We start from the raw sequence: 27525 nt of genomic DNA on the forward strand, positions 1-27525 counted from the left end.
TCTTGCTTTGAGTGTGCACAGACCCTGGCATGGGAGTGAGGCATGAGGCTGTACACGCTGAGGAAGCGCACTACAAATCCATGCTTGGGAGATTAGCAACCTGGGGGTGAGCTGTGGTGCAAAGGTGGAAGCTTCCAGAACTGGCCACAGTCATCTGCAGAGAACTTATCTCCCATCAGGACCATGGGAATGCAGTCTGTTTTTCCAGGATCTGTTTTTTGTACGTTACAGACACGCTCACAGGAAGACCACAGGGGGATAGCACGTGGGGCACACTGTGTCCCCGCTGATCCCAGGAGGATCACAAGGGACATGTGCTGGTCATACGCTTTGCATGTTCTGACTGGGTAGGACAGATCAGCTGGGCCATTAGAAGGCTGGGCCCTTTCCCTCAGTGGCTTGTCTAAGCAGGTGAGCATCAGCAGGTTTCGCCTTGGCAGCTCCAGCCCAAAGCCCCTCTGGCCCTCCCCTCAGGGAGCCATTCTCTTCCTCCAATACTCAAGACTCCTGTGGTGCAAAACTCTCAACTAGCCCTCTGTAGGGACCAACTCTATTTCCACATGCTCCATCCACTTAAGTGCTGGGCGGAAACCTTTGCCAAAACCTGCACCAACAGGAGCGGTTGCCTGGCACAGAAGTCAGTGCAGCTGTTCTTTGTGGGCCATTTTGATGGCTCTGCGCACAGTAGCACCCATAAACACAGGTCCTATGGGAACCAGAGCTGCACCATCCAGTGTTGAGCAAGTCCTCCTCCAGACCTGACACAGCCTGCATCCCCCCATGGCATGACCGAATCCCAAGTGTGAACAGTGCTTTTTAAAGCGCCTGGCTATGTTGTTTCCTTGTTCTGTGAGCAACTGTGGGAAAGGAGAGTGGCTCATAAAGAGACCACTCAAATCCATCAAACAGTGCCCTCCTTAAACACAGAAGAGGCTCCCAGATTGCTGGTAAAGGTCCTATGGACCATCTTCCTCCCTTGCCAGTTGCCACTTAAAAGAACATGAGGAGAATAAACTGACTCATCAGACCCAACAGGGATTGTGTGAGAACCAGTGGAGTGCTGTGTGCCTTTGTACTAATTACCCATGGTAATTAATAACACTGTCCTATTGTGAACCCTTGGGGCTAGCCCACTTACCACCAGCCTTGCGGACTCTAGGAACTGGGAGAGAATGGGTTGGGCTGTGCCTTGGTGCCTCACTTTATCTTTCTCTGCTCACACAGTTGACTCTGGGACTGAGTGACACCCATGGACTCAACCGAGAGACACAGAATACATCTGGCTTCTGTTATAGTCACTTTAGGCACCGCAGCAGAACACACGCTGGCGAAGGAGCCATGAGGGTCAGACATGAAAGTGGCATCTGCTGCCACGGAGGCCCCTGGTTCTCAGCTTCTGAGGCCATGGTGGAGATGGGGATAGATGATGGTTAGATATTCTCCCACTTGGAATCCTTTCTCTACTGTTTACCATCTGTGTGGCTGTAGACAAGCCTCAGAGGCTCAGCTCCTGCCTCCCAGGTCCTGGGTATTTTAGTGGCTGGAAAGTGCAGGACCATATTACTGTGTACTGGGGGGGGGGGTGTCTTTTCTTTCATGGGATGGCTAACAACACTGTTACCCTCTGTCCACCCTTGAGACAAATATCTCCCGTCATCGGCACGCATTTCACCCATTTCCAGGAGATGCAGCACTGCCTCTGGTTGAGACCCACTATACTGGATTATGCTGTAGATGTAAGAAGGGCCAAGAGTCAGCACTCTGGAATAGCTCAACCTAGTTACTGTGATATGCTAGTTAAGAAGCCTTGAATTTTGTGTGTATCCTTTATCAGTGCCATCTTACATGCTCAGAATTTAACGAAACAAACAAACAAGGAACCAAAAACAATGCTCAGTTCCTGGCCCAGGTTCACCTTCTGCCAGGCAGCCAGAATTTCTGTTAGTGTCTCCCTGCGCAAAATTAAGTTGATGATGCCTACTTCCCAGGGTTCTTGTGAGGATGCTGTACATGAGAATGCTGGAAACAGCAGGTGTCACAGAGATGCTACGTGAAGGCCTGCGCTGGCTAGCTGGCTGTCCTAAGAGTTCAAGTGCATGTATCAGAGCAGCTGTTTTGGATCGGTGAAGAGGGCTATAGGCTTGAGAGAGATGTAGGTGGAGGAGTGGAGGGAGGCAGCTGGATGGGCATGTACCTCCCAGACAAGACAGAAGACACCAACCTGGCTCAGATAAAAGAGCAAGTAACCACCTGTGGGGTGAAGGGAGCCCTGGAGTGGTGGGTCAGTAGCCAGCCACTGACCGGCCACATAGGGAAAGCAGATCCCTGTACAGCACATTATATCATACCTCCTGGTCCCCTGGCTGGCTCCTTCTCATGATCATGTTCCCTCTGCCCACAGATGTACCGGGGTTTCACCAAGATGCCCCACGTGCAGTACATTCACACAGAAGCCTCTGAAAGTCTCTGTGGCCTTAAGCTGGAGGTCAACAAATATCAGTACCTGCTGACAGGTAAGGACTTCGTGGTGCACCGAGGCCCAGGCACGCTGCTCCCTCACCCTGATGGATCAGGCAGAACTGAGTCAGTAGCAACCTGAGGGCTGGGTGTAACTGTGTACCCCACGAAGTGGGAGAAAGCTAATGTCCATTCTGTCTTGCTCACTCAGTACTAGTTTGGCCAGCAGTCCTGGCTCCGCCATGCAGTCCGTGGTGTCCCGGTTTTGCTTGGTTTCTCAGCTTTAACCGAAGTGGAAAGGGATGGTGACTTGTGTGCGGCAAAGGAAAAACCCACAGACCTGAGGGCATAGCAAAGAGTTGGTCTGCAGTTCTTGCTCTGGGGGCTTAATGGCTTTGCGTCTCTAAGCGAAGCACTTAAATGCTCCCGCCACTACAAATGCACGCACCTCTTGAGTAAACTCTCAAGCTTGGCTATCATCTAGAAAACAGGGCCACAGTGTATCTCTTGAGGTGTCAGGAAGGTTGATATAGAACTGAAATTCAGAAATGAACCTGGCATGGTATCTGGCCTTGGCACACACCACGTGGTAGTGTGAAACCATCCTTGCATCCAGGTCCTGACTGGACACCTCTTGTCCTGCCTCTTATCTTCCTCTAGGCCGCGTCTATGACGGCAAGATGTACACAGGGCTGTGCAACTTCGTGGAGAGGTGGGACCAGCTGACACTGTCCCAGCGCAAGGGGCTCAACTACCGCTATCACCTGGGCTGCAACTGCAAGGTGAGGCCCGGGCGCCGGGAGTCTGGCCTGGAAACTTGCGCAGGGCTGGGACAGGCAGCCTGTTGGGTGGGGTGCAGGGCTGGCAAACTGCTGGCCCAGGCTAGGCAGGCAACGATGCCTTTGTCCTGTCCTCAGTGTCTCCATGATACCCACTTGGCAGCTGCTGGGGAAGCTAGGTTCTTCAGCAGGCCTGTCCCCTCCCGGCTACTCAAGGCTGTGGCAGGTTAGCTATACTCTGCTGCATCCTGACAACACGTCCATCCTGGCAGCTGATTCACTAGAGCCCCTCCCCCCAGGTGACCAGGCTGGCTCAAGCCTGCTAATGCCAGTTTTGGCCCAATGCTTCTGTTCAACTAGATCCAGCCACTGCCCCAAGTAGCGGGCCATGGGAAGGAACTGGGCCACTGCCTCCCCCCATCCTCAGTACAAGTTGGTACGCCGTTACTCACTGTCCAGATGAGGAAACGGAGGTTCAGAGAGCCTGCGTAGCTAGCCTTGGGTCATACAGTTTGCGGAGTCTGATTTCCAGCCTAAGGTATCTGGACTCCAACATGTACACCTTGATCTTTCTAATTCCTTGATGTTTTTCAACCGCAGGGGTCTCCTCTCTTACTTCTCACTGATTGTGTGACCCAAAGCATGTTGCTTAACCTTTCTGAGTCTCTGTGTCTTTGTGAAAGGAGATAGAGCTGTGATGAGTGTTAAGGGGGAGGGCAGCTCAGAGGTACAGTGTCAGGTACACAGATCCGGTGCATCTGTGTTGTCATTAAAGGGCAGGAGCTTGGGGCTGGGGAGCTGACTCAGGGGATCAAGTGTCAGATGTATAAGCATGAGGCCCTGAACTTGATGCTCAGAACTCAAGCAAGAGCTGGGTGTGATGGCACATGTGTATGATCCCGGCACTGGGGAGACAGAGGCAAGAGGCTCCCTGTGGCTTGCTGGCTACCTAGTGTAGTCAACTCCATGAACTCTAGCTTGAGTTCAAGACCCCGTCTTAAAAACAATGAGGTGCCTAGCAACTGAGGCGTATACCCAGCACTGAACTTGAGCCTTCACATCCACATGTGCGCACGTGCACATACGACTGCATACGTGTCTCCACACCACACACGTACACGATCAAAAACAAAAGCTGGGGAGGAGATTCATAGTGGGACTCGCGGCCCGTTCTGCCACGGCGTTGTCCTGACTGCTGTGCGATGTCGTTTCCAGATCAAGTCCTGCTACCACCTGCCTTGCTTTGTGACCTCCAAGAACGAGTGTCTCTGGACCGACATGCTGTCCAACTTCGGCTACCCTGGCTACCAGTCCAAACACTACGCCTGCATCCGGCAGAAGGGGGGCTACTGCAGCTGGTACCGAGGATGGGCTCCCCCGGACAAGAGCATCACCAACGCCACAGACCCCTGAGCCCAGACGTGTCTCGCCTCACCTCCCTCCCTTCCCGCTGAGCCTCCTGGACACTAACTCTTCCCCAATGATGACAATGAAATTAGTGCCTGTTTTCATGCAAATTTAGCACTTGGAACACCTAAAGTCTCTGCTGTTTATGGAATTGATTTGAAACTATCCTCCCAACCCCGCCCGACCCCTTCTTTTTGGTTTTGACATCATCCATTTCCACCCGGGAATCTCTGGTGGCAAGCCGGAAAGAATGAGGCGTGCATACTCCTTGTTTTCGGGATATATATTCTATATTTTTTTAGGAAAACGAAAATCGAAAAATCTGCCCCATCTGGGCACTGTAATCGCTATTCCTCTTCCTTTTCCCCTCTCGATTAGGCCCCTCCTCCGCGGCCCTGCTCCCCATCCACCTCTTCACCCCAATATGCAGAGGACATAGATAGGTCAGTTGCCAGAAGCTCAACTATTTCCCAGTCTGTCCAGGGCAACAAGCAGGCTGGCTCCAGGTATGCGAGAGGTCTTATCCCCAGAGGAGATGCTACTGTGTGTTCAGACCAGGCTGTCTGTCTATGCCTGTACGTCAAAGTGAGGGGGAGGGAAGGAAGGGGCAGACTGCAGGAGTGAGTATGAGAAACACACATCGTTCCCCATCCCTGTGATGCTTGTGTTGACCAGATGTTTCTGAGCCTGGAGCAAGCAGCCAGGTCAGACTAACAGAGCTTTCTGAGTGGGCAGAGATTAATCATCTGCCTGAGTTCGGTAAGTGGCTTCTCTGTACAAAAGCTCAGATGAAGAGCTAAGTTGAATGTCTTTCCTTTCTTGTTCATGCCTTCCACAAGGCATCCTTTCGGGGAATTCTTGTGAAGGTCCGCCCTGGAGCTTGCCTGTATGTAATTTGGAAAAGGTACATGTACCATACACTATCCACACATATATAGCCAAGTAGATTTGGATACAGAATACTATTTGCAAAGTAGTGTTTAGCTCACCTGGGGTGGGGGCTGTTTGTATACACATTTGCATATACCCTCATGGGGTTATGAGCTAATTTTTTTTACAGGACACAGAATTCTATTCAATGCTGTTAAATAAGCCAATAGTTTAATCTCTTCTGTTTTGTTGTTGCTTGTTTGAAGAAAATCATGACATTCCAAGTTGATTTTTTTTTTCCAACTGAATTAAAATTAAAATTCAGAATACCCTCAGCACCTTCTTTTCCCTATAACTGGGGTCATCTGACCTCTGTCCCCTCTTTTACTCCTACTTTGTGTTTGGGGGCCTTCACTTAACTGCCTTACTGGCCGGCAGGTGGCAGGTGAGCTTGAGTGTGGGTCAGGGGCCTTCACACAAAAGGGACAGCTACAGAGTGTCCTGTCTCAGCTGAATGCCATCTCTCCTAGGTTTGGGGACAGCCTGCTCTTCTTTCCCAGTGGGTGGATAACGCCTCCCGGAGGTCATTACCTCACGGAATTCACAAGTGTCACTGGGGAAGCCCGGCTCTGCCATCAGCTGTAGGCCTTTTGTTGTGTGTATTGTATGTGTGTTTTTTTTTAAAAAATAAAACTATAATATAAATTTTCCTATTAAATAAAATTATTTTAAGTTTTAGTGTCAAAAGTGAGATTCCAAGAGTAGGTGATAATGTGTATTTTACAGAGCTGGGGAATGGTAGGGTGGTGACATTTAACATGACTGCTCTGTTTCTTTTCAGACTATGGGTATTTATCCTCTGTTAGTAGTCATACCTTCAGTTCATTCCACTTTAGGAAACAGAGCTGCCAATTAAAACAGTAGAGAGAGAAAACGGAAGTAGACAACAAGTCACAGTGTCTTGTATACCCTCCAAGGCCCTGCCTTGTCTGTGATGGAACCCCAGAACAAGGAGACAGTTCAGATGTTGGGTTTCCTCTAGGTCGATTTCCTTCCCATGTACCTTCTCCCTGTGACTGTGCCATTTGGCTCGGGGTAGATTGGAGGCTTGCCTTTTCCATGGGATGGTGTGAGCTCAATAGGCCAGTGGTTCTGAAGGGGTGAGCCTCAGACTTGATGTTTGGACTTGTGTCTTTATTTCAACCTTGAAAGTCTCCTTAAGTAGGGCTCTTGACCCTACCCTCCCACTGGTACACACAGCACCTCTTCCAAGAGGCCTTTGGTCACCCTCACTTTCACAGGGAGGGACTTGAGGTAAGGCCTGGGCATGAAGAACTCGAAGTTGCCCTGCAGAATACATCAGTTGGTGGAATGATATCCCTCAAGTGCAGACAAGGCCCTGGTGGGATGTCCTGGGCAAGGAAGGGTCTTTCACAAAGTCATGTTGTCAAGAGGGCGGTTCTTGAGCTTTCTATAAGCTATAGCTTTGTTTATTTCACCTGTTCACTTACTGTGTAATTTAAAGTCATTTATGTAGCCGAGACACTTCTATATTTCAATCATATTGTGAATGTTTTATTTTGCTAAATCTTGTGCCATGTGTAGGCTGTAATGTGTGCATTGTGTCTAAGAGAAAAAAAAACAAAAAACCCACCACAAAACCCATATGCTACCACTTTCCTGAATCAAATTCTACAGTTGGATGGAGGGTAAGGGACTGCGACTTGGGCAGGTAGCCAGACTGGCCAATCAAGAAAATAGAAGGAACTAGACATAGACTCCTTCATGTTCCTCACTGTGGAATCCCAGGGGCTCCCCATGCAGGAAGGAGAAGATAAAACGGGAAGTCCGCTCACGTCTGCATTCAAATGTCCCTGAGTCATCTGCCCCCCCACTTTCACCCCACCCCCAAGACCCTTCACTCAACTCTTGAAAGTCCAGGGCCATGGGAACTCTAATTCCAAATTCTCTTTGACTTCCTGAGGCATTTTTTCCTGCCTCCCAGCCAAGGAAGAAGCCCCATGCCTAGGTTTCCTGGGCTGGCACTCTACTGTGGCCAGGGTGGGGAGTACTAGAATAACCATCTCCTTGCCCTCCCCCAGCCCCAGCTCGCTCTCTAGGTGACTGAGCTACATAAAGCCCTCTGGCGCCATAGTCTCACCGTGGTTCTTGAACAGTAAAGGAAACATCACATACTGGAGTGGCTCTATCAGACAATCTAGTCCTTTCCCCTCATCTTTTGTGTGAGGACGGACAATGTGGATTCCCCGCCCCCCCCCACCAATGGCACTTAAGTGGTTGGCTCCCAGCTACCTTAAAGTAATAACCATCGCTCAGATTTGCATCAAAGAGAAACATAAAAATCTAATGACAGAAGAACAATGAAATGGGGAAACACGGGGAAGGTGGATTTTAACAGCATCCAAAATGGCTCTTTGGAGTGAATGGAAAGGAGGAACTGAGAGATTGGTTCTGCTCCAGGGGTGGGGGTGCCACCAATTCAACCCCCCTTTCCCTCTTGCCAGTCTGCTGTGCTGAAGCCCAGAAGTGATGGAGAGAAACCAACCAGAGAAAACCCTGTCTGGAAGGAATGTGTTTGTCGCCAAATTCTGTAGCACTGTTTACAGTTTGCCTCCGTGTTATTTATGAATTTTATATTCCGTGAATGTATATTGTCTTGTAATGTTGCATAATGTTCACTTTTTATAGTGTGTCCTTTATTCTAAACAGTAAAGTGGTTTTATTTCTATCACACACCTGCTGCCTTTTGCCTCACTGTGTCCTGGCTCGTTAGGGGGGTTTATCGAGACACCAGGGGGGCCTTGCCTGCTCACCTCCAGGCCCCTGCACACCCCCCTTCTCCATCCACATCTGTCTACCACATGGGCCTCCCTGGTCTGGCTGTTCTGCTTGCAGGAAGGATTTCAATCAAGATATCCTAGAGTTTCTCTAGGTTGCTAACGCAGACCTGACTTCACTCCCCGATTCTAGGGGCTTTCCCCCAGTTCTGAGATGTCTAGATCTCTATCTAACCACCTGTGGGTGGTCCAGGTGCCTCATGCTGAGACCTGACTCAGCCTTCCTTGTTTTGAGAATCTTTCTGCAGGCTGCTAACACAGCACACAGGCCTGGTGGAAGAGGGTGTGGACTGCACGGAGGACAGTGTGCTGTGTTAGCAGCCTGCGGAAACACCGCCTAACCTGGTTGAGAAGTCTGGGAACTCCTGAGGCCCCAGGATGACTGGTGAGCTCCTCCCAGTGCTTAATGGGTTGCTCTCTCTACAGACGGCTCACTCAACTTTTGGACTCTCCTTCCCAGGTCACAACTTTGGTCCCTGTTTGCAAAGTCCTTTACTCTGAGCACCCTTCTGAGTGTTTATACACACGGTCCCATAGAATTTCGGCTCTCTCAGAGATGAAATCCTTGTCTGAGATCTAGTCAAGAGACCAGGCTGCAGTTCACACTTAGGCTGCTTTGAGGATACACCCTGCATTCTCTTCACTTTATTCACACTTAGCTGGAATAAGCTTGGTTTCATATAGGCCCTCCACAGACCTGAGAGAAACAACCGAATTTACTTGGTTTGTGGACACGGGAGGGCGCAGCAGCTGACATCATGATGAACAGGACGTGAATGAGAAAATGCCTCTGCTGCAGGCTTCCAGCACCTCCCCCTTGATTCCATCTGGGTTCTCGACTTCGCAGATGGTGCTGTGTGCATTCCAGACGGCACTTTCCCCATTGGTTAATCCTCACGGGTACCCAGAAGTACTCTTTACTCATCACCCGGGGTGCTTCTCAATCCAGTCAAGTTGATAGTCAAGTTTAACCATCACCCCTACTGCTACTTTCCAGCATACCCTGGGTTCTGTGACTTAACTGGGATAGCAGGAAGGCAGTCGGTGAACACCTCTGCCAGGTATGACTTCTCTCACCTGGAGCCTTCAGTCCTACCTGACGGCGTCTCCACACAAGGCAGCCTGGCTGAGCAGCCTGAGGCTGGAATTCTGCACCCCCACAATTCCCAGCTGGTACTACAGGATGCCACACTCATCTTTGTTTCCCAAGATGCCTCCCTCCTGCAAATCGCAGTTCTGCACTATGACCCTGAATTCCTTTCACAAATCTGAGAAGGCACCGACCATGCACCAGTCATGTAGGCAAGCACGCTATAGGCTGCGCATAGCAACTTAGAACTCTTCTGCCCAACTCCTTGCTATGGAGGCCGAACTCTCAAACCCACTCAGAAAGACATTTCACCCAGCACCTTCCAAACAGGCAGAGAAACCACATAGTTTGAGCTCAGCCCCAGGTGCTTCCCAGAGACAACCTTACGTGCATTCAAAAGATGGGAAGTTGAACACATAAACAAGTTTTTCAATAATCAGCACAAATAAAATATTGCAGCTTTTATTAAAATAACAGTTGAAACCAGACATGTCCCAGAAAAAGCCCAGGTAAAATGTTTCATCTTGAACACTTTTCCCCCCCCCCCTTCGTCATCAACCTCTGGCTTCAGCATGCCATCTCAAGATGTTCCCCTGACTTGCTGGCAGAAAAAGCTCTGAGGAAAGATATCTGCTTTGTCATTTGCCCTACTGCCCACATTTCCGCTAGAGAAGTGATTGTTTCCCTGGGAAAGCCCGACATTTCCATCTCGGCTCTTCCCTGGAGTCTACCTGGTCAGTGAGCTAGTGTGAGCCACCCAGAGAGACTCAGGACAGACGCGGACGTTTGTTCACATCATGAAGACACAGAGTGAAAGGGCACTCACCATTGGCTTGTGGTTGGGGAAAAATGTTTGCTCCACGAGTGGGAATTTCTCAGGACCCAGGGAATGGAAGATCTTAATGAGCTGAGAGAACTAGGGGAGGAGAAGTGAGAACATTAGCCACCATTGCTTCTCGCTGTGGTCAAAACATCTACTTGATCTTAGCCTTCCCGTATCTGACTAGTCTAAGCTGAGCTCCAATAGCAGCCCCTTGCTGTCAGCTCCATCCCCACCACCCAAGCCCTCCGTGCCTGCCCCTCACCCAGCAGGTAGATGGCACACTGGGCTCAGCACAAACACATTCAATACACACTTACTAGATCCTTGGCATCTCCCACGAGGTTCTGGCCCTCAGCCCAACCTACTGGCATTAATGCCGCCCCTCTGCCTGCAACATCTGGGGCACGGTATGGTATAGAATAGACTGAGACTCCCTTGCTCTGACATTTGCTAGCTGTGAGAGACCTGGAAGGTCCATGCTGGTTTCTGGGCCTCAGCTTCTTCATTTGTCAACTGAGGATATGGAGATCCTACTTACTGGACTACAGGAATGATACCAGTGCCCAGTCCATGAGAACACTGAACTGTAGGTATTTGTAATAAATACTTCATTGACTTTTTTTTTTTTTTCAACTCCAGGTTTCCAAAAACTAGGACCATGTCCCTTCCAACTGTGCATCTATTATTTTGGCAACTTCCTACCTAGGCTACAGATTTTGGCTTTTGTCTCCAGAATGAGAGGGTCAGTTCCATCTCCCACCACCTAGTACCTGCAAAGTTCGTGTGGTGCCTGGCACTGTGCCTACTTATCAGGACAACGAGCTTGGACATGGAGAGGATTCAAGGGAAGACAGGCTGAAGTATAAGGCTGGGATGCTACTGTCTTGTTGGTGGGAAGCATGGGACTATGGAACCATAAAGGGGACAGTATGGGTGTAACAGGGAGAAGGACACTTGGAGGTGCGGTGAGCCCAGTGTTGCTGGAGCCTTTGTGGCTGCTGTGCTGTGGCCCTTAGGTTTAGGGAACAGTCAGGGAGGGGTGGGGGTGACTCCTCACAGGCCACAGGAGGTGGACAGAGCAGCTTAGAATTCACCAAGCAGGTGAAGGAGAACGGTGGGTGGATACCGGAAGGGAACATAGCATCAACTCTGCACACAAGGATGGAATACGGTACAGTTTGTGGCCAAATGTGTGAATTCAATGGCTGTATTCCCAGCCTGACAGTTCTTTATGAGGAATAGGATTATTATAACATGATCCTGTATCATAAGTTATTATATTCTATTTGTCAGGTGGCATCCTGGAGTCAAGTTGCCTGTTCACTTACTTGAATAAGATTATTTTCCCTGCTGACCCTGTGTGCCGGGGAGTGGACCAGTTTACAGGTTAGAGTCCACCCAGCACCTCCCAGTTCCCAGTTTCCTCCAGGTAGGCCTGGCCCCAGCACCTACCACCCAGGGCTTGCTGCAGAAGTTGTACACAGAGTAGAGCGAGTTGACAGCAGGCAGCCCTCCGTACTGGAGGCCAATGACCAGGCTGCGGTAATCCTCAGCCAGGGCCATGCTATAGGCATGCTGGCGGACCAGGATGAAGTCTGGCTTGAAGGATCTGCAAAGAGAGAGGGCGACAACATGTCCTTATATGGCGCTGTGCTGGACACCACAGCATGCTGGGTATAGCCCTGTCCCAGGATCACTACTGCCCATGGAAATTCTCAGCTGAGGCAGGGCGAGGTAGGGGTGGAGGAGGGTCAGATGCAACGCACAGCTACTGAACTATAAAACTAATGGAAAGTCCCAGATACTTTCTTGTTTTAGATTTGGTGTTTATGTTTATGTTGTACATTGACCATTCATTTGTGGTCAGAGAAAAAAAAATCTATCAAATAACACATGTTTTACCAAGTTCCATATACTTGGAGTCCATGGCTCCCTATGGAGCAAACATGTTCCTCTTTGGGGGTATCAATGACATCATCTTCCATTTCAGAGTTGTGTCCTGAGGCTGAGGCAGACAAGTCACTTGTTCAAAAAGACATGCTGCAAGGGCTGGGCAGATGGGACAGTGGGTAATGGTTCCACAAACACCCACATGAAAGCCAGGCACATCTGTAATCCCAACACTGGAGTGGCTGAGACAGGAGGATTGTTGGATTCACTGGCTAGTTAGCCTCGCCTAATCAATGAGCTCCAGGTTCAGAAAGAGAACTTGTCTCAAAAAAAAAAAAAAAAAAAAAAAAAAAGGTGGAGCTGGGTGTGGTTGCACACACCTTTAATCCCAGAGGCAGTGGTAGGAGTATCGCCATGAGTTTGAGGCCAACTTGGGGCTACAGAGTGAGTACTAGGTCAGCCTGGGCTAGAGTCAGACTCTGCCTTGAAAAACAAAACAAAACAAAACAAAACAAAACAAAACAAAACAAAACAAAACAAAACAAAACATAAATAAGGTGGAGAGTGACTGAGGAAGACACCCAAGGACACTGAACTCTGGCCAGTATACACATGCACATGTATGTGTAAACACCCACCCACCCACACTCATGTGCCCCCACGCATGGAGATGGACACATGAGCACTCTACACACACATACACAAGAAAATACAAAACCACAAAATACATGATGCAGGTGAGTGGCAGAGATGGGTATGGGTAGCAGTAAACCACCTTATAACAGGGCTTTTTCCTTTGTAGCAACTTCTGGGAAGTGTCAAGGGGGTTGAGGTGATGCCCATGTGCAGGCCAGGTTCTCTGCTGGATGCCTCTGGGGATAGGAGACTGATTAATGCTCCCCCAAAAGAGCCAGGGAAGGGCTGGACACCACCTTCCCATTTCACAGTTGGGAACACTGCAGCTCAGACGGAGGTACTATGAGTCTCCCCCCATCCCTCAAACGACCAATGTGGGGAGGAGGCGAACCTTGAATTTGGGTCTAGTCCCTTATGCTCGTTTCACCCCATCTGCCAGTCCCTGGCAGATGTATGCATTGTCCTATTCACACTGTCAAAGCTGATCTATTTCTGGGTTCTTTGCTTCTAAGTTGTATGAAAACCCCAGCTGAGGTCTGCACTCAACACGGTACCACTGATCTGTGTGACTCATCCCGAGTCAGGTCTCTAACTTCAAATAAGTTGTATCTCTTTAAAAATAATGCAAGTGTACGTTAAAATAACTCTTGGAGGGAAGGATTTGCCCCTAGTGAGGACAGATGAAAATAATGTGCCACAGCGGAGATGGGTCTTAACTCATCCTGACCCTTGGTGGTCGCTGGACTCCCATCCGACCACAAGAACAGCTGTGTGATGGGTTGATGGGATGGATGGTGGGCTGAGCATCACCTCTCCTCATGGCCAAAAGAGACAGCAAGGGGCTCCTCCGCTATGGTGTAACTCATCTCCAGGGACCTCTCAGGCCATGGCATGCTCTCTGTGAGTCTGGTTCAGTGTAGTACAGAAATAGCCAATCTTACTGTAAGCAGTGTTAGAACCAGCACATCTTCCAGTTTTTCGAACTCTGATTTCCACTGTACAGTGTGTAAGTTTCTAGTTCCTAGAAGTAAGCCAAGCCACCTATCTCAATTATGAATAAAATTATTTCCTTGGAACGGCCCAAATCCCCTGTTAAATTATTTCCTTGAAGCAGCCCAGGTCCCAGGGGCAAGGTGGAATGCTCCGTAACAAAAGAATTCCAGTGACCCCACTGGCTTGATGAGAGCCCTAGACAGTTGCTCCTGACCTCCCTGGCCAGAGCCCTTCTCAGGACTTTGCAGGTAAATCCTGCTTCAACTGAAAAACAGGTCTTCCCTCAACTTTCATTTGCTGCCTTGTTTTCCTGACAGGTAGGATAAAGTTTAGAATCTCAGAACGGAACAGAGATGGAAGAAGGAAAGGAGAATGACAGGAATACTTATTTGCAATGTTTCTTATTAATAATATCATTAATATTACTGATTTGCCAGTTTTATCTGATTTACAAAAGATCCTTGAGGGCTGGAGAGATGGCTTAGCGGTTAAGCGCTTGCCTGTGAAGCCTAAGGACCCCGGTTCGAGGCTCGGTTCCCCAGGTCCCACGTTAGCCAGATGCACAAGGGGGCGCATGCATCTGAAGTTCGTTTACAGTGGCTGGAAGCCCTGGCGCGCCCATTCTCTCTCTCTCTCTCTGCCTCCTTCTCTGTCTGTTGCTCTCAAATAAATAAATAAAAGTAAACCAAAAAAAAAAATTAAAAAAAAGATCCTCGAAATGTACTAAATAAACAAATTGCCCATGATGTTACAAAACTCACAGAAAATTCCTAACAATCTCTATAGTCACATTTTGACCCAAGGATTTACTTTTCTGTACATTACAGGCATTCATACACATAACTGATTTCATGCTTTCTATCAACTGTGATTCCAGAATTTTCCACATAATGTAATGATATAAGCATTTTTCTAACCACCAAAAATGTCTTCAAAATACCTTATTTCTCTTTTCTTTCCTCTCCCTCCTTCCTTTCCTTTCCCCTCCCTTCTAACTTTCTTCTGTTACTGATGGAGACCAAACCCAGGGTCTTGAGCACGCTAGACGAGAGCTCTATTCTAGCCTTCAAAAATATAACTTCTAACATATATACATATATTTTTTTTTCTGACAGCTGTAATAGTCCACAGAATTAAACATCACAAGTCAACCAGCACTCTGTTTTCAGGCAGGTTACTTCCTGCCTTTCCCACACACATAGATCTTTGCACACGAATCAATGGCAACATTGAAAACATTTCTGTAACATACAGTCTAAGTGAGATTAATGGATTAAAGGGTATGAGCTATTCTCAACAAAATGTCCTTTCCTTTGTGAGGTTCTATAGATTGATTAAATCCAAGGTCTTCTACATGCTAGCCAAGGGCTCTACCACTGAGTTACACTCCAGCTCCCGAAGAGCCTCCCTTTTCTTTTATGTCTTTAGTTTATTAGCAATTCTTTTTTTTTTTTTTTTTGGTCTTTTTGAGGTAGGGTTTCACTCTAGCTCGGGCTGACCTGGAATTCACTCTGTAGTCTCAGGGTGGCCTTGAACTCATGGCAATCCTCCTACCTCTGCCTCCCGAGTGCTGGGATTACAGGTGTGCGCCACCACACCCGGCCTTATTAGCAATTCTTACACATGTATATAATGTGCCTTGGTAATTCCCTCTCATTACCTTCTCTTGTCCCCCTCTAACTATGCCCCTCCCATTGAGCCCCTTCTTCTTCCCAAATAGTCCCTCTTTTAATTTGGGTTGTGTGTGTGACCCACTTTTAATTAGGGTTATCTGCATCAGCACTGGGGGAGGGATATTTACCAGAGGCTATAAAACTTACCAGCGGCTGCACCCTTGAAAGTGTCTCCCTTTTCAAGGTTCATGCCCCGATTTCCTACCAGACTGTCCCTCTCACTACGCCCGTGTCAGCACTGCAGGTTTTGTGGTTTGTGGTACAGGATATTGGAGTTCAGGGACTTGACACTTATAGGCAAATGAGTCATAACTGAGCGACCGCCCTGTTCCCACTCCAAATGCAACTCTCCTGCCGCAGCCTCCTGAGGAGCTGGGATCAAAGGCCTGGACAACGAGGGCAAAGGCACTGCAGGTTTTGAACAATGTGATTTTCAACTTGATGAGACACTTTCTTCTCAAATCTAACTGTTTGACTTTGAGGAGGAGATGGCGGAGGGTGTTGAACGTTGTCAAAGTACAAGATATACTTGTATGAAATGTCTTTGTGAAACCCATAACTATGTACAATTAATATAGAACAAATAAAAATGAGCAAGTGAGTGCCGGGCGAGGTGGTGCATGCCTTTAATCCCAGCACTAGGGAGGCAGAGGTAGGAGGATTGTCATGAGTTCAGGGCCACTCTGAGACTACATAGTGAATTCCAGGTCAGCCTGGACTAGAATGAAACCCTACCTCGAAAAACCAACCAAACAAACAAACAACCAAACCAACCAAACAAACACACACAAAAAAAGAGCAAATGAAATGAGAGAGGCATGGACAAGATGTGGCTCAAAGAGTGCGTTCAGCTCTTTCTGGAGCCAATTCTGGGTGAGTGTAGGCAGAAGGCTTGGGTCTTGAAACAGAGCAACAGCTCATCATGGGCAGGGATTTAAGGGTCCACGAGGTAGAGGGAAGGGTAAAGTAACCTGTTGGTTTGTGTTTTACCTGCTCAATATTCTCTATTTTTTTCTTTTTGGCACACAGACTTCAAATCCTCTCTAGTCAGAGGGCCACATTTCTGTTACAGGCACTGGTCTAAAGATGGAGACCCATGTTGAATGGGCTCATAGGCTTCTTGGAGGGTAGAAGCTATTGGGGGAAGCAGTGGCCAGCAAAGAGCAAGTTCCCTGGGTTGACAGAGACCATTCTTTCACTGATGGAGGCATGCCATGCATAACTGCCAGCTGGGCACTTTCAGAAGTCCTGTCAACCAACGCTCACTGAGCCCCTCAGTACTGCTGAGCCAGATCCGTAACTGCGAGAGCCACAGAGCCCCTTAGCTGCTGTACTCCGTTGAACTGGGCCTGCTGCTTGCTGTCAATATTGCTCTGACAGACACTGGAGGAAGTGGCAGCGTTCGTAGCTGGGTGTGCGGCTGGAGTTAGGGTCAAGGGAATTAAGCAGTGGCAAGAGATGAGGCTGGGTCAAACATTTCAGTCACCCCCCCCCCCCCGCTGCCTATCTACGTCTATGCCATCCCACAGGGGCCCAAGCCCTGTGCTTTTCATGCCTGGGCAGGGGCTCTTTCAGTCCCACACAAGCTGGCACATCCTGGCTAGAGGCTGTTGCTGAGTTTTCTTGTTATTTCAGCCTCAACAGGAGCTCCTGGTCCCAGGTATTTCTCTGAAGTGACTGTTGGTGTTCTAGAGGAAATCAAGGGTGACAGATAATTACATGGTAGGGACGGGACAGGTGATGGATTGCTGAGGGCTTGAGGCAGTGTCAAGAGGAGAGGGTTGGGCCAAGGCTGAGTGACTCTTAACCATCAGAGAAGTGTCTTAATCCCCTCAACTATGTGAGGCCTGCAGTAGCAAGAACAGATTCTAGCAGGGCTTTGCCTGGGACCCCAGCTAATAATGAGGAGGAAACCTCATTATTCTCAGCTGCTTCACCCATATTTTGCAACTATCCCTTGTTCTTCAAGATCCAAGTTGGCTAAGGGAGAGACCATGCTGAGCTGGGTCACATACTGGCCCAGCACACACCCAGATCTGCTCCTAGCCAGGCTTGGAAAGACTCCAGACATTCAGATCACTGTGTGTACCAGCACAGACTTCATGTTCTTCATACTCCCCCAGAACACTTCTCTACCTTTGCAAATGTAACTTCTGGTACCTAATCTAGGGGACAGAGATCCAAGGAATTGCAAACAAGCAAAAGGAAGGGGAGAAGATCTAAACAGCTGGCCACCTGCAGGCTGCTTGAAGGCTCAAGATAACACTGACTTGCTGCAAGTGGAAGGCACAGGAAATGTGTGTGCTCTGCAGAGGGAGTGTTCGAACTGGCTAGATGGAAGGACTTGGGGAATTAGCAAAGCTTCCCAAGGACCGCGAAAAAAATTAATCTAGGCTGAAGAGAAATTAGGTGGCAGCCAACCAAAAATCTGGCAAGGAGCAGACAACAGGATGCTGCGGCGTGGCTGGTGGGGCCCGTGGGGAAACTGCCAGCTGTGTGCTGGTAGGGAAGAGGCTCCAGCAGGGATGATGGACAGCTGGGCTTTCCTGAATCCTGGGGCCTTCTCATAAAGTACTAGAAGGTTAAATAAAACATAGGCATGGGGGCTGGAGAGATTGCTTAGCAATTGAGGCACTTGCCTGCAAAGCCTAAGGACCCACGTTCGATTCCCCAGAACCCACCTAAGCCAGATGCACATGGTGGTGCATGTATCTGGAGTTTGTTTGCAGTGGCTAGAGGCCCTGGCATGCCCATTCTCTTTCTCTCTGTGTCTCTCTCTAACAAATAAATGAAAATACGATATTTAAAAAAACAACACAGGCAAAAACATAAAAAAAAAAAAACAGGCATGAATTGCTGGAGGAAGGAGACTTCCTCATCTCCATCTTCAGCTCTAACATCTTGTACTGTTCATCCTGGGTTCTCTTTCATGCGTCCCTGATGCTCCATCCTTGCTCTGTTCTCTTCCGTCATCATTTGGAGGATTCCACCTACTATGGGATGAATCATGTCTCCACAAAAGACAGGTTGAAGTCCTGATCTCCGTGCAATAGAGCAAACCATAGTCTAAGGACCACGCCTTTGTTTTTTTTTTAATTTTTATTTATTTATTTGAGAGTGACAGACACAGAGAGAAGGACAGATAAAGGAAGAGAGAGAGAGAATGGGCACACCAGGGCTTCCAGCCTCTGCAAACGAACTCCAGATGCGTGCGCCCCCTTGTGCATCTGGCTAATGTGGGACCTGGGGAACCGAGCCTCAAACCGGGGTCCTTAGGCTTCACCGGCAAGCATTTAACCGCTAAGCCATCTCTCCAGCCCGGACCACGCCTTTGTAAGAGGTGAATGCGGGCAGGCACTGGCACACAGAGGAGGAGGAGGAGGTCAGTGATAACAGCCACGGCCTGTGGCCAGGAGCTGCTAGGACTGCTGGAGAAGCAGGAAGGCTCCTCCTCTGACCAGTCCCTGGCTTCACACTTCTAGCCTCAGGAATTAGGACAGTTTACATTTCTGCTTTTCAAACTACCCAATCTGTGGCTTTATGTCACAGTGGCCTCAGTAACCCGATCCCTCTGGGCAGTCCCAATAATTCTAGATCTTTCTGGCTTTCTTTGAATATACACTCATCCACATTCCACTTGCCCAAATACCACAGCCTGGATGGCTTATGAACAACAGAAAGTGCTTTTTCATGGTGCCAGAGGCTGCGAGGACCAAGACCAAGGCAGAGTCCATGCCTCGTGAGGCTCTGCTTCTCAGCACATGGCTGCTGTCTAGCTGCCTCCTCTCCTCAAAGGCCACCCTCTGTGCTCTCTTAATAAGGGTGTTGGTCTCACTGGTGAGAGCTCCACCCAGAATACCCTACCACCTCCCAAAAACCTCATCTCTTCATACATTCATCATGTGAATTTTAGGGGGACACATACATTCAGACCATAGCAAACCTTAACCTTTACCTTAACGAATACCATTACTTACCAGTTTAAAATGAACTAGAGGTGAAATAATGTTCACGTTTATGTGAAACCATCAGCAAATCAACAAACCCATGGACACGTGGGGATTTGTTTGTGTGGGTATTCACCTAAATGCTAATGCACCTGATTATTTGAAGGGAATGGAGGAGATGGAGAGATGGCCCAGGTTAAAGGCAATTGCTTGTAAAAGGCCTGACATCCTGGGGTTTGATTCCCCAGAACCCACATAAAGCCAAACACAAAATGGTGCCTGTGTCTGGAGTTCATTTGCAGTGGCGAAAGTTTGTGGCATACCCATGTTCATTGTTTTCTTTCTCTGTGTCAAAAAATAAAGATTATTTTGATATTTTACTTATTTGAGAGAGATATATATGGGAAGAGAGAGGTGGGGAGAGAGAATGAGTGCACCAGGGCTTCTAGCGACTGCTGACAAATTCCGGACACATTCATTGTTTTGTACATCTGGCTTATGTGGGTACTGGGGAATCAAGACTGGGCCCTTGGGCTTTACAGACAAGTGCCTTAACCACTAAGCCATCCCTCTAACCCCCTAAAATATTTTATTCATTTCAGAGAGAGAAGAGGTAGAAAGAGAGAGAGAAAGAGAAAGAGAATGGGTGCATCTGGCTTTATGTGGGACCTGGTGAATTGAACCTGGGTGCTTAGGCTTGCAGGCAAGTGTCTTACCTACTAAGCCATCTCTGCAGCTCAATTAAATAAAAATATTTTGAAGGAAATAGGAAACAGGCATTTGGTTCTTCTTTTGCTATTTATTCATTATAATGAAACAATGCAGAGCAGTTTTCGCATGCAGGAAAAAACAATAATGATCCTGCCTTCATTCTGGAAAAAAAAAAATGAAAGCTGTAACAATGATGTGACATTATGGAAAACACTCAGGGTACAATTTCACACAACAGGGAACAATAGAAAAGGGAACACGCTTTACGACTGCCGCGCTCAAGAGCTAAGGCCTGGCAAGAGAGGCCGGAGACAGCTCACTGGGTAAGGCGGCGAGCAGGCGGCAGGTGCTGAGCCTTCGTTTGAAGATTCCCACTCTGGTGATCATTTGATTGGGACACTGACCAGATTCTGGTGGCCAGGCCTCTAGAGATGCTAGATGAATGCTAGATAAGAACCAAGCCTCCTACGTTACAGCCACAGCTCGCCGTTTACCCTCTTTCTTTCATTGTTAGACTTGTTGGGCATGATAGTCTGTGTCCACTGGCTTCAGGTCCCAGCGCTCTCTCTATTGCTCTTTGCACCTGGCTGGCATTCCCCTTGTCTACGCCAGTGAAACTGACAAAGGTCCCTTCAAAATGCCAACCCCTGCCCACCCCCATCAAAGGGCTTCTTCTGTATCCTCACTTTGACTCTAAATAGCCAGTCCAAGCTTTCATTGGTTCCTGAAAAGGAAAAGCTATGAGGAGACGGGGCATAGAGCTTCTCAGGAAGCTGCCCAGGCCACACAGCCTCTGGGGGTAGAGCTTTGGTGCAGTCAGGTTCGCACTGTTGGCAGAAATCACCCAACCAAGAGCAGCTGGTGGGCAAAAGAGGGTTATTTTGCCTTTCAGGCTCGAGGGGAAAGCTCCACGATGGCAGGGGGAATAGCATGAGCAGAGGGGTGGACATCACCCCCTGGAAGATGGGCAACAGGAACAGGAAGAGTGTGCCAAACACTGGCAAGGGGACACTGACTATAACACCCATAAGCCCGCCCCCAACAATACACTGCCTCCAGGAGGCGTTAATTCCCAAATCCCCATCAGCTGGGAACCCAGCATTCGGAACACCGGAGCTTATGCGGGACACCTGGATCACACCCCCACATGCTTCAAGCCACACCCTGCAGCTGGTGGCTCTAGAGCAGGGCTCAGTGCTGTGGCCCTTGGGAGCCCAGTGACTCGGTGCCCTGGAGGGTGTTAGGAGCACCATTGGCCTTTAGCCACTAGAAGAAGCTGCAGTCTCAAGCTCGGCTCTGACAACCAAATCTACCTCCAGATATTACCGAGGATACTGTGAGACTCTATCTACCCAGGGGCTTTCTCCATGTGGCCCTCACAAGCAGGAGCAAGGTGACTTTTCTTTGTACTAGGAATCACTTCTAGATCTTTAGTTATTTTATCTTTAGTCCTCATAATGACCCTACAAGGTAGATAATATGAATAGCCTCAGTTTTCTTATGTATTTACTTATTTATTCATTCATTTATCATTTATGAGGAGAGAGACAGATGAGATGAGAGAGAGGAAGAGAAATATGGGCACACCAGAACGACCTCCAGACCACGCGCCACTTTGTGCACCTAGGTCTTTGGGCCTAAAAGCTGAAATCCATGGCCTTCCCTGGGTGCCTACCGGGTGCTCAGGAGGTCCACCTTGAAACAGACCTCAGTGGCACTGGGTTCTCTTCTTGCTGTCATGGTACATCTTATGTCAATATGACTTAAAAACATGAGGAATGGTGGGAAAAAACTCAAAACCTTATCCAGTGCCAGCTCTGCCCTTGTCTATCAGTGTGTCACTGGGAGCATGGCTTCCCCTCTCTGGGCCTCAGTTTCCCCACTGGTAGGAAGAGTTGGATTAAGGGACCTCTGAGGGCTCTTCTGTGTCCCTCCATTTCTGGAACTTGCTTTTCCTCTCCGTCCTCCCCATATACCTGTCTGCAGTTTCATCCTGTCACTCTGTACTGTTGTAAGAGTCATCACCACACACTGTTGGGCGCTTGCTGAGTGCTAAGCACTTGCGGAGGGGTTTTCAGGTATCGTTTCCCAGGATGCTCGTACACAACCTTCTGTGAAGGAGGTGCTCATCCTGTCCTAGGCGGGGATCCCGAAACAGATCAGGAGGCATGTGAGGTCCGAGGAGGTGCTCTTAGAGAACTGCCAGGGGTGGGGGGAGCAACAGAAGGGAGTCTGCGGGTCCACAATAGGATTCACAAGGAAAACCCTGGAGCATAAATAGTCCTAAGGAGTTCCTTACCTTGAGCAAAGAGGCCCGGCCTGCACCTGTATGATCCATTACTGACTCTTCTGTGTGTGTGAGAAGGTGGGGAGGGAGGGAGATTCACCTCTCAATAGTCTGTGGGGTTCAGTCACCCTCAGCCCAAGGCAATGGAGAAGGTCATGGGCTTCGTATTACCTTGGTGCTTAACCTCACTGGGTATACTGGCTGGCACAGATCTGGGCAGAGAACCAACAATGTTAATACCACCTTAACATCAGCCATCCTATTCTGTAGATGAAAATTGGTAGCCAGATACTTAAATATGTTCCCAAGAAGGTTAAGACCAGAAGTCTGTGATTGCATACTAACTGTATCTCCTACAAACAGCTCCCACTCATGAAGGGCAGGACTCATGTGTGAAGTGTCTCGGCACCATGTTTTGCGGAGGAGAGATGGGCTGGGCCGGCTGCATGTCACTGGGATGGTGGGGCCTCCAGGCCTTAGGGAGACGAAGGACTTGAGTCTCACCCACGTGGGTCCCGGGCAGCCAGCTCTCTTCCTACAGCTGCCTGAGTTCAGGAGGGCTGTCAGCAGCGGCTGCATGCGGCCTCCTGCCAGGCCCCTGCTGCTGGGGGAAGGGGACATTATTCATCTGGGAGATAAGGCAGCTGATGAGAGACAGGCCTGGGAACAGCTGGAGCGGATGCTGGAGATGCAAAGGGGCACAAGGAGGGGGGAAAGCCTATTTTGAGATAAAAAATGACAATATCACCCAGGGGTGACAGGAGAGCACATTTCAAACTGGGGCCAGGAGCTCACAGAGACATATGCCCAGGGCCTTCCCCCACAGAGCTCTCTGCTGACAAGCTACACACATGTTGCTGCCAGGTTAATACCGAGCTATCCAGGGGCCCCTCAGCACCTCATTCACAGGAAACACCCACCTGATCTGTGCAGAGTTCTGGAAAGACACCCCCTCTCCTAACCAAACTGACTCCAAAGTGACTAGAAGCTCAGAGCTTCCATGTGGACCACAGTCTCCAAACCTCTCCTGTCCTGACGGCACTCAGGGGTCACCAGCAAGTGTCTACATTTTTCTTGCTATAGCCACATGTTCCTCCTTTTCTGTCACAGTGAGTCCACCCGTGGGGTGACTTCCCTGTTGGAGGAAGCAAGATGGTCAAGTGTGTTTTGTCCTCATCTTTTTTGATGAGGGTATCCATTAATAGGGACCCTGAGGAACTGAGGATATAGCTCATTTAATAGAGTGCCTGTCACGTCAGCACTGAGTTTGGATCCCCAGAATCCAGGCAAAAATGCCAGCTGTGGTGGTATGCACTTGTAATCTTGGTGCTTGGCAACGTGGAGACGGTTGGGTCACTGGGGCTCTTCTGCCAGCCAGTCTAACCTACTTGGTGAGTTTCAAACCAGTGAGGGAGACTATCTCAAAAAAAAAAAAAAAAAAAAAGGTGGACACTGCCTGAGGAATGACAGCTGAGGTTGTCTAATGGCTTCCATATGCATGTGCAAATGTGTGTACACACATGAACATACACAAACACACAAATAAAGCATACAAAAATGGGGCTGGGGAGATGGCCCAGCAGTTAAAGGCACTTGTTTGTAAAGCCCGTCAGCCCGCCAGGGTCAATTCTCCAGCCACCCACATAAAGCCAAATGGCATGTGCATGTGCACACGCGCGCGCACACACACACATAAATAAAAAACTTAAAAACACAAAAATTATGGGCTGGAGAGATGGCTTAGAGGTTAAGGCACTTGCCTGCAATGCATAAGGACTCCGGTTCAATTCCCCAGTTTTCATGTAAGCCAGATGCACAAGGTGGCTCATGCTTCTGGAGTTCATTTGCAGTGGCTGGAGGCCCTGGCTTGACTATTTTTTCTCTGTTTGCCTCTCTCTCAAATAAATAATAAAAAAATAAAATACAATAATTAAAATAAATAAAAAGGAGCTGGAAGAGGGGCAGTTGGGATGTGGACTCTGTCTGAGAAGGGACTTGAGCGCCCAGGTGATGGTTTTTACTCTTTTCCCGATACATCCTGGAGCTTCTTCACCGTTCTCTCTTAACCTCAGTCACCTCCTGTGCTGACCACACAAGCGTTCCTTAGAAGCTGGAGCTGCCCACTTTGCCACCCACCAACCCTGACCACAGGGCTCACTTTATTCCCTAGAGGTCTACCTGGAGAAAGGTGTGCCACAGGGGACCTTACCGGAGACTATGACACGATAATTCCTTTCTGTTACAACATCTAAAACAAATATGACACTGCATTAATCTTCAACAAGCTCAACTCTGAACCTAAGGGGAACAACAAACAGTTAATGTTTGGTAAGTGCTGGGCTCTTGAGTTGACTTTGCTCAATCCTGACAGCTGCCCTTTGAGGTAGGTGGTAGGTGTGCGTGTTTGCAACCAGGTCTCACTATGTAGCAGGCTGGCCGCCTCCTGCCTTAGCATCTTGAGAGCTGGGAGTACAGGTGTGGGTCACCATCCCCGGCTTGTGTGTGTGTTTACATATGACAAGCCCAGAGAGCTGAGAGGCCTCTCTGATGTCATCCTGTAGCCGGGGAGCCTGGCTCCAGAGAGGGAGTTCTTAAAGGTCGTGGCATTGCTTACATTATTTCCTGGTTTGTAGTACTCACACTTTTCCTTGTGTTAGAAATATCTCAGAATTATTACTATTATTTACTTAATTATCTGAGGGGGGAGGAGAGAATGAGAGAGGGGGGGGGATACAGATGTGCCAGGACCCCTCAATGCAAACAAACTCTAGGCCCATGGGCCACTTTGTGCATCTGGCTTTATGTAGGGACTGGGGAATCAAACTCCAGCAGGCAGGCTTTGTAAGCACGTGCTTTGTAACTCCTGAGTCAAATCCCTGGCCCCTAGAATTATTTTTTTTTTTGAGAATCTGAAGTAAACATGGAAAAATGTTAATATCTGCCAAATCGGTATGTTCACTATCTGTTTCAAATCATCCTAAATGTTAAGTGTATGTGAATATTTGAAAAGAAGACGTTCTCAGTGTTGTTACCATTTCCCTTGTGGAGCGCCTTCCTTCCCTCTCTCCTTTTCCTCTAAGCTCTCTCTTCTCTGTACCGTCCTCCCCACAGCTCTTATCACACACATCCCAACTATTGTCCGATTTCCTGTTTCCTCCTCCAGGGAGGTCTGGGGTTGGCTTTATATTTGCATTTGCAGGACCTGGCCGATGCAAGGAATCCAGATGCCTCATGAAATGATGAAACCAAAGGAAGCCGCTCAGGGAGTCGGGGTGGGTAAGGATGGCGCGGTGTGGAGAGAAGCTGTGGAGGGGCAGAGACCAGGCATGGGCCTGCCCGCCTCACTGGAGACACATGGCAGTGATTTTCAGACCATTACCCAGCCAGGAGTTACAGGCTAAAAGCTTCCAGCTGCGCCTTCCACTGCGGACAGAACTTCCTAAGACAGCATCGTGGCTGCTTCCAGCTCAGCCTGCTGCGTGCCTGGCAGAGAAGGAGTGGGCGGGACCAGCTTTGGAGAGGGCCATCTGAGTTTACCCTGGGGCTGGGGCTCTGCTGCTTTGGCAGATGCCACATCCGCTCTCATTGGCATGGGGACTTAGGAACACGTAGCCCTAGCTATGTGGTCTCCTCTGACTCTACTATTCCCACCTAGTCCTTCACTGCTGACCACCCTCAGGTCTTGTTACTCACACTCAATGCGCTGCACAAGCATGCTTTTGGCTTTGGGGAGCCACATATATGGAGGCATGGCAATAAGATTTTCATGGAAAAAATTTAAGATTTATGAATAAGCCATATAGAAACCTCCATCTCCACTAGCTAGTATGTGTATGTATGTATGTATGTATGTATGTATGTATGCATGTATGTATAGAGATAGATAGATAGATAGATAGATAGATAGATAGATAGATAGAAGGTGAGTTTGGTCAAAAGTATCTTGTGGAGGTGGATAAGGTTGTGCCCAGAGGCCACAGATTATTATTAGAAAAATTTCAGTGCTGCGGTGGGATACCCTTGCTAGTGCCAGTGAGTTATGGGCCACGAAGGTCCCTGGTGCCCCCAAACATTACAACTATTGCCAAGGCTCTTGGCTTCCTGCCAGAACTGCGTGGAAAGACCCTGTTGCTGAAGACCCTACATGCTTGGGCTGCAGGTTAGTGAGAAATCAAGCCGGAGTTGAGCTGGAAGCCCTCTCCCTGTCGACTATCAGTCAGGATGCTGGAAAGACCTAAGCAGACTTTTGGGGGAGGAAAATCATAAATGGTCTTAACTAGCAGTGGACCCTGCAAGGTTGACGGATGGCTAGACAGGCCAAATGTACTGACTTGTGCAATGGTAGCATGTCTGTTATGGAGGAAAATAACCACTCTGTGATTGGACGTGTGCTGAAAGCTGAGTGTGGTAGCGCATGTGGTACTGAAATCTCATGAAAGCTTGGGAGGTCATAAACCCTAGCTGGGAAACTACTACTGTGATCTGACTGTCTAAACAATGCCCGCCAAAGTGCCATATAAATACTTATTTTTATGCATATATATTAATGCTACTCCCACTTTTGGTTGGAGAAGCTCTTTTCAGATGACGGTGACCACTGGGATGACTCAAAACTCACCAAAGTGCTCAGGTGACGATGGAGTTAACTAAGACACTCTATTACAGCCTCCGAGGCTCAGAGACCATTGCAAAAGAGATGGAAGAAAGAATGTAAATGCCCAAGGAGGGGAGGAGGGCTTACAATGCTATCTTCCAGCCACCAAGTGACCTTGATATTCATGACCTCACAGTGGCTGATGCTACCTACTTAAGACCTATACAATAGCATGGGAAAAAATGACTACATCATTATAGAAGTGAGATCAGTTGGAAAGAAATAGAGATTCAGTATGGAGTAGGGGGAGGCGATTAGGAAGGGAGGAAAGGAAGGGTGATGGGAAGGGATTAGGATCATGGTATGTTGTTTATATTTATGAAGTTGTCAATAACAAAGTTTTAAAAAGCTTCTCTGAAAGCTGAGTGTGGTAGTGCATGCCTCTAATGCCAACATTCAAGGGGCAGAGGTAGGAGGATCACTGTGAGTTCAAGGTCACTCTGAGACTAC

General features: G+C 48.6%; 2 protein-coding genes across 3 annotated transcripts in view; one reads left to right on the forward strand and one right to left on the reverse strand.

Moving 5' to 3' along the window:
- Window positions 1-8267, forward strand: part of Timp3 (TIMP metallopeptidase inhibitor 3) — a 50335-nt gene extending 42068 nt beyond the window's left edge. The window contains exons 3-5 of the mRNA XM_004650252.3: window positions 2402-2513; window positions 3118-3239; window positions 4452-8267. Coding sequence (XP_004650309.1) covers window positions 2402-2513; window positions 3118-3239; window positions 4452-4649 — 432 coding nt within the window. The 3' untranslated portion in view covers window positions 4650-8267. The remainder of the gene's footprint in view (window positions 1-2401; window positions 2514-3117; window positions 3240-4451) is intronic.
- The window catches only part of Syn3 (synapsin III), a 525100-nt gene that overhangs the window by 346546 nt on the left and 151029 nt on the right, over window positions 1-27525 (reverse strand). For both annotated transcript variants that reach the window (XM_045152296.1, XM_004650254.2), the window contains exons 5-6: window positions 11737-11893; window positions 10288-10377 (exon numbers count right to left, since the gene is read on the reverse strand). In XM_045152296.1, the coding sequence (XP_045008231.1) occupies window positions 10288-10377; window positions 11737-11893 (247 nt within the window). The remainder of the gene's footprint in view (window positions 1-10287; window positions 10378-11736; window positions 11894-27525) is intronic.

Source organism: Jaculus jaculus, chromosome 6 (assembly GCF_020740685.1).
Source record: "Jaculus jaculus isolate mJacJac1 chromosome 6, mJacJac1.mat.Y.cur, whole genome shotgun sequence".
Lineage (NCBI taxonomy): Eukaryota > Metazoa > Chordata > Mammalia > Rodentia > Dipodidae > Jaculus > Jaculus jaculus.